This window comes from Melospiza melodia, chromosome 25, assembly GCF_035770615.1.
Source record: "Melospiza melodia melodia isolate bMelMel2 chromosome 25, bMelMel2.pri, whole genome shotgun sequence".
NCBI lineage: Eukaryota > Metazoa > Chordata > Aves > Passeriformes > Passerellidae > Melospiza > Melospiza melodia.
Genome location: NC_086218.1, coordinates 9,404,182 through 9,410,068, shown reverse-complemented (window position 1 = coordinate 9,410,068; position 5,887 = coordinate 9,404,182). Strand labels below are relative to the sequence as shown.

The 5,887-nt window shown below is 66.4% G+C and overlaps 1 protein-coding gene across 1 annotated transcript; it reads right to left on the bottom strand.

Annotated features, from left to right (window-relative positions):
* Positions 1–380: 380 nt before the first annotated feature.
* Positions 381–3,481, bottom strand: EFNA1 (ephrin A1). The gene is made up of 5 exons (XM_063176202.1): positions 3,363–3,481; positions 1,930–2,225; positions 1,776–1,841; positions 1,469–1,519; positions 381–1,149 (listed from the first exon to the last, which is right to left on the bottom strand). The coding sequence occupies exons 1-5, from the start codon at positions 3,461–3,463 to the stop codon at positions 1,031–1,033; spliced, it is 633 nt and encodes a 210-aa protein (XP_063032272.1). The 5' UTR covers positions 3,464–3,481; the 3' UTR covers positions 381–1,030.
* Positions 3,482–5,887: the final 2,406 nt, after the last annotated feature.

Genomic DNA, 5,887 nt, shown 5'->3' with positions numbered 1-5,887 from the left:
AGGGACCCCCCCAATCCCCGGTGTCACCCCGTGCGGGTCCCTGGGGTGCAGCCAGGCTCTGTCCCCCTGCCCAGCCCCCTCCTCACCAGCAGTGGGATTTATCCCATCCCCTGGGGTCTGTCACATTCCAATGGGGTTTGTCCCGGGACAAATCCCTGCCCCCCACCTGGAATCGCACTGCAGTGCAGGGGGAGGGGTCCCTACCCTCAGGGGAGGCCTTTGTGTCACCAGATAAAGCCGGGGACAGTGCCAGCCACTGTGGCACTTGGCCACTTAACAGCCCCGTGCAAACACCAGCCAATTAATTAATTAACCAGCCCAACCCCCCACAGGGGGCCAGGAGAGCCTTGGCCCAGCAGGGTGGGGGAGGTCTCGGGAGCTCGGCGTGGTTTTGGTTATTTATTCCCGACAATGGTATAAAAAAAATCCCGTGTTAGAAAGCTGTACAAAGGGGGTGCTGTACAAAGGGGGTGCTGGGGGGGCCCCCTCCGGCACCCAGCGGAGGGGAGGGATGGCGAAGGGCCAGGGGATGAAGGAAGGGGTAGGGGTGCAGCACAGGGAGGAGCGGGGCGTTTCTCATCACCCCTCTCTCCCCTGGCTGCAGGGCATCTCCAGCCTGTCTGCGCTCCCTGGCCGCTGACACTGGGGTCACCTGGCCACCCCCACGTCCCCGCCTGCAGGACACGTTCCAGTTCCAGCCCACCACAGGGGAAAAGCCCCTAGGATGGTGGGCGAGCTCAGCTGCGGGGCAGGGGTGCCAGCCCCCTGCCCCTCTCCGGTCCGGGGCACCTCAGCCCCTCCAGCTCCAGGCTCCCGCTCGGCCTCTGGCTGCCAGGAGCATCCTGGAAGGGCCAGGGAAGCCTGAAGGCTCCAGCTGCTCCGATGGCTTTGGGGCCTCCAGCCCCATAATACTGACAAATCCTTGCCTCGCCCAGATGTGCGCAGGGCAGGGCACCCGGGGCAGATGTGCGGGGACCACGGGGGTCCCCCAATGGCCACAGCCTCGGTGGGTCCGGGCACGAGGGGCACCTCAGAGCCCCTGCGGCACCAGCAGGGGCAGGAGGAGGCTGATGAAGGTGAAGGGGCGGCTGCTGCTGCGCATGGCCGAGTTCTGCCCCACGCTCCTCAGCACGTGTGCAGCTGCATCGTCTGTGGGGGGGGAAAACAGAGGAGCCATCAGCAACCAGCGGCCCCAAAAGACAAACTGTACCCCAAAAGGCAAGCTGTACCCCAAAAGGCAAGCTGTACCCCAAACCAGCAGCACATCACCCCTGCAGAGGGTTGCCACCAGCCTTGCTACCTCAGCCAGTTCCAGAAGCCCCCAGGAGGGGCAGATGAGCCCCAGTGCCCCCAGCAAACCCCTGGGTGGCTGTGTTCAGGCCAGTGCCCCCCCAGGCTCAGCCTGGTGCCCCCAACAACACCCTGCCACCCCAGAAGGGAGCGCCAAGCCCTCAAGCCCCCAACACACCTGCCTGGATCCTCCCCTTCTGCGTCGAGGCTGGTGCAGGCGGTGCCGGAGCTGCAGGGCAAACAGGGGGGTCAAGGAGGGAAAGGCAGCACCCCAAGCTCCCCAAAAATCCCAAAATCTCGCTTCTCTGCGGGCTGTGCCCCCCCTCCCTGCCCCCACCAACACCTCCCTGGCCAAGCTGCGCGTGCCCACACCCCGGGCTGGCCAGGGGCCACGGCCAGGCCGTGACTCAGCGCAGCCAAGGCCACGCTGGGAAGGAGGGGACGCGTGGGGGGGCCCCGAGGGGGTGCTGATGCGTGATACTCACTGCCTTTGCCTGTCACCGTCACCTTCAGCTTCAGGCAGGCTTCGCCGTGGTGGTGGATGGGTTTGGCTGCGAAGGGAGAGGCGGGTCAGGAAGGCACGGGGGGAGCCCGATGGGGAATCCCTGGAGCCCCCCCCCGCAGCCCCGCAGCACTCACAGATGTAGTAGTAGCTGTGTCCCTCCCTGAACTCCTTGCCCAGCGTGAAGGGAGTGAAGCGCTGGAACTTCTCCGAGAACTTCTCGGGGCCGTGCAGGGCGCTGGGCTTGTCGCACTCCCAGCGGATCTGCTCCTTGGAGCGGGGCTTGCAGGCCTCGTACTCCTCCAGCTCCACCAGGTAGAGCGTGTAGCGCTCCATGGCCCGCGGGTCCACGCTGCCCTCCTCGTAGTGAGGGCAGATAATGTCCAGGTAATCATTGAGACGAACCTCCACCGTGTAGTCACTCCACAGAAACCTGCGGCAGGAGGGGCGGCACGGCGGTCAGGGCTGGGGTAGGGGCTTTATTTGCACCCCCAAATCCCCCACACCCACGGAGGGGCAGCACCCTGACCACGGCAGCGCTGCCTGGGGGCACCTTTGGGTCCTCCCTTCCCTGCGCCTGGAATAACTGCCAAAGGGCAGCGCCCCCCTTCACTCTCCCCTCGGGCTCGGCTCCCCGGCGGCGAGAGGCGAGCGCACCCCAATTCCCATGGCTCGCCAAAGGGCCGCGGAGCAGGGAGGGACCCGCTGGGACGCGCAGCCTGCCCGCACCCTGCCCGGCCCGGCGCTGCCGGAGCAGGAGGCGTCGCGGCTCTCGCCGTGGGGCAGCCAGCGAGGCTCCAGCTGCGCCCCACACCCCAGCCCGGGGGGGGGCACGCCGGGGTCCGCACCTCGCCGGCTGTGGTGGCCCCGAGAGGGCACAGCCACCCAAAAAACTGTGTGTGTGGGGCACAGAGGATACAGCCCTAGAATCTAGGGGGGTCCTACACCCCTGGGGGGCACGGCCTGGGCAGGGGGGAGAAGCCCCATAAGCTGGGGAGGGGAGTGACTCAGGCCAGACAAGGAGGGGAAACCCCACATCTCCCCACGGGTGCCCGGACGTGGGGAACCCCCACAGCCTGGGGCTCTGCAGAGCGAGGGGGGCTCCCCGAAAGCCAAGGGGGCACTCCTAGAACCTGAGAGCGCTCATGCCCTGGGGGGAGCACCTCCACAACCCCTAGAACCTGTAGGGCCGCAGCTTGAGCTGGGGTCACCCCGCAGCCCCGGTGAGCGATAGGGGGGGCCCGATCCAGGTCTAACCCCCCCGCACATCCTGCGCCGTGTTTGTCAACACGGTCCCCGGGGCCGGCGCCGGGGCTGGCGCCGCGCCCCCCCCGGCGGGAAGGAAGCGGCCCCTTCGCACGGCCCTGGGAACGGAAAGGCCCCCCCGGGCACACCTGGAGCGGCCCCCGCCGCCCCCCGCACCGGCCCCGCCGCCTCGTCCCGCACAAAGGCCGCCGGTGGAGCGGAGCGGCGCCGCCCGCGCCCTCGGGGCGGCCGGTACCGGGCTCGGTGCGCGTTTGCTGGGTTGGGGGTTGGGTTGGGGTCCCGGTGAGAAGCGGGGGTCACTCACCGGGGGTTGGAGCTGTTCCAGAACACCGTGTGCCGCTCGGCCGCCGCTGCCCAGCACAGCCCCAGCCCCAGCAGGGCCAGGGGCACCCCCGGCTGCCCCATCGCTCCGCGGGTGCTGCGCTCCACGGGCGGCCCCGCGCCCGCCCCCGCTCTTATGTACGGCCCCGCCGCCGCCCCGCCTCCGCCGACACCGCCCCGCTCTCGCACAACAACACACGGGACGAGGCGGGGGGACGACACACGCACACGACACACCCCCCGCCGGTATCGATCAGGGGGAGAGAAAGCATTAAAACATCCCCGCACCGAGAGCAGCACCGGCGGGGGGACGCACGCACTCCCGGACACCGGCACCGGCAGCGGGCAGGGGGATGCAAAGCCTCCCTACCGAGGCCGGCGCTAACCGGGACACAAACACGCCCCCCCCCCAGCACCAGGACCGGGCCGGGGGACGCAAATCCCCGGCCTCCCCATGGGGAAGGGGACACAGTGCCCTGGTAGCGACCAGCGCCCTCCCCACACACAACAGCGCGCCCCAGGTCCGCCTCACCTCCACACACACCCCATCCCCCACGCGGGACTGGCACGGGGCAGGGCCACCCCCCAAAAGGTGACCCACACAAGCACGGAGCAGGGCCACCCCCCAAAAGGTGACCCACACCGGGCAGGGGCTCCACACACACACACAGGGGGCTGTGGGTGCAGGATGGGGCTGTGGGTGCAGGACAGGGGGCTGTGGGTGCAGAAATGGGGGTGTGGGTGCAGGATGGGGCTGTGGGTGCAGAAATGGGGGTGTGGGTGCAGGATGGGGCTGTGGGTGCAGAAATGGGGGTGTGGGTGCAGGATGGGGCTGTGGGTGCAGGATGGGGCTGTGGGTGCACACATGGGGGTGTGGGTGCAGGATATGGGGCTGTGGGTGTAGGATGGGGTTCTGTGGGTGCAGAAATGGGGGTGTGGGTGCAGGATATGGAGCTGTGGGTGCAGGATGGGGGGCTGTGGGTGCAGAAATGGGGGTGTGGGTGCAGGATATGGAGCTGTGGGTGCAGGATGGGGGGCTGTGGGTGCAGAAATGGGGGTGTGGGTGCAGGATATGGAGCTGTGGGTGCAGGATGGGGGGCTGTGGGTGCAGAAATGGGGGTGTGGGTGCAGGATGGGGGACTGTGGGTGCACACATGGGGCTGTGGGTGCAGGATGGGGCTGTGGGTGCAGGATGGGCCTGTGGGTGCAGGATAGGGGGCTGTGGGTGTAGGATGGGGCTGTGGGTGTAGAATGGGGCTGTGGGTGCAGGATGGGGTTCTTTAGGTGCAGCACAGGGGTCTGTAGGTGCAGCACAGGGGTCTATAGGTGCACGATGGGGGTCTGTATGTACAAGACAGGGGTCTGTAGGTGCAGCTCAGGGGTCTGTTGGTACACAAGGGGGGTCTGTAGGTGCAGAATCTGGGTCTGTAGGTACACGATGGGGGTCTGTATGTACAAGACAGGGGCCTATAGGTGCAGAATCGGGGCCTGTAGGTGCAGCACAGGGGTCTGTTGGTGCACAATGGGGGTCTGTAGGTGCAGAGCTGGGGTCTATAGGTGCAGGATGGAGGTCTGTAGGTACACAATGGGGGTCTATAGGTGCAGCACAGGGGTCTGTAGGTGCAGGATAGGGGGCTGTACATACAGCACAGGGGTCTGTAGGCGCAGAGCTGGGGTCTATAGGTGCACCACAGGGGTCTGTAGGCGCAGAGCTGGGGTCTGTATGTGCAGAATTGGGGTCTATGGGTGCAGGATGGGGTCTATGGGTGCAGGATGGGGTCTGTAGGTGCAGAATTGGGGTCTATGGGTGCAGGGTGGGGTCTGTAGGTGCAGAGCTGGGGTCTGTAGGTGCAGAGCTGGGGTCTATGGGTGCAGGATGGGGTCTGTAGGTGCAGAGCTGGGGTCTATGGGTGCAGGATGGGGTCTGTATGTGCAGAGCCAGGCTGTGTAGGTGCAGCACAGGGGTCTATAGGTGCAGAGCTGGGGTCTGTATGTGCAGAATTGGGGTCTATGGGTGCAGGATGGGGTCTGTAGGTGCACAGTTGGGGTCTGTAGGTGCAAAGCCAGGGTCTATAGGTGCAGCACAGGGGTCTGTAGGCGCAGAGCTGGGGTCTATATGTGCAGAATTGGGGTCTATGGGTGCAGGATGGGGTCTGTAGGTGCAGAGCTGAGGTCTATAGGTGCAGCACAGGGGTCTGTAGGTGCAGAGCCAGGCTCTGTAGGTGCAGAATTGGGGTCTATGGGTGCAGGATGGGGTCTGTAGGTGCAAAGCCAGGCTCTGTAGGTGCAGCACAGGGGTCTGTAGGTGCAGAGCCGGGGTCTGTAGGTGCAGAGCTGAGGTCTATAGGTGCAGCACAGGGGTCTGTAGGTGCAGAGCCAGGCTCTGTAGGTGCAGCACAGGGGTCTGCAGGCGCAGAGCCGGGGTGGGCACCGCGGGCACGCTGCCACAGGCCGGCAGGAGCGCGGTGCCGCGCCGTCGGCTCCCATTTGCTCCGACACGGATCCATC

Excerpts from the sequence above, each read along its gene's own strand:
- EFNA1 (XM_063176202.1), bottom strand. The coding sequence starts at position 3,463 with ATGGGGCAGCCGGGGGTGCCCCTGGCCCTGCTGGGGCTGGGGCTGTGC. Across the intron at positions 1,520-1,775 it reads GACGGTGACAGGCAAAGGCA|CTCCGGCACCGCCTGCACCA; the intron begins GTGAGTATCACG and ends TTTGCCCTGCAG. Across the intron at positions 1,150-1,468 it reads GAAGGGGAGGATCCAGGCAG|ACGATGCAGCTGCACACGTG; the intron begins GTGTGTTGGGGG and ends CCCCCCCCACAG.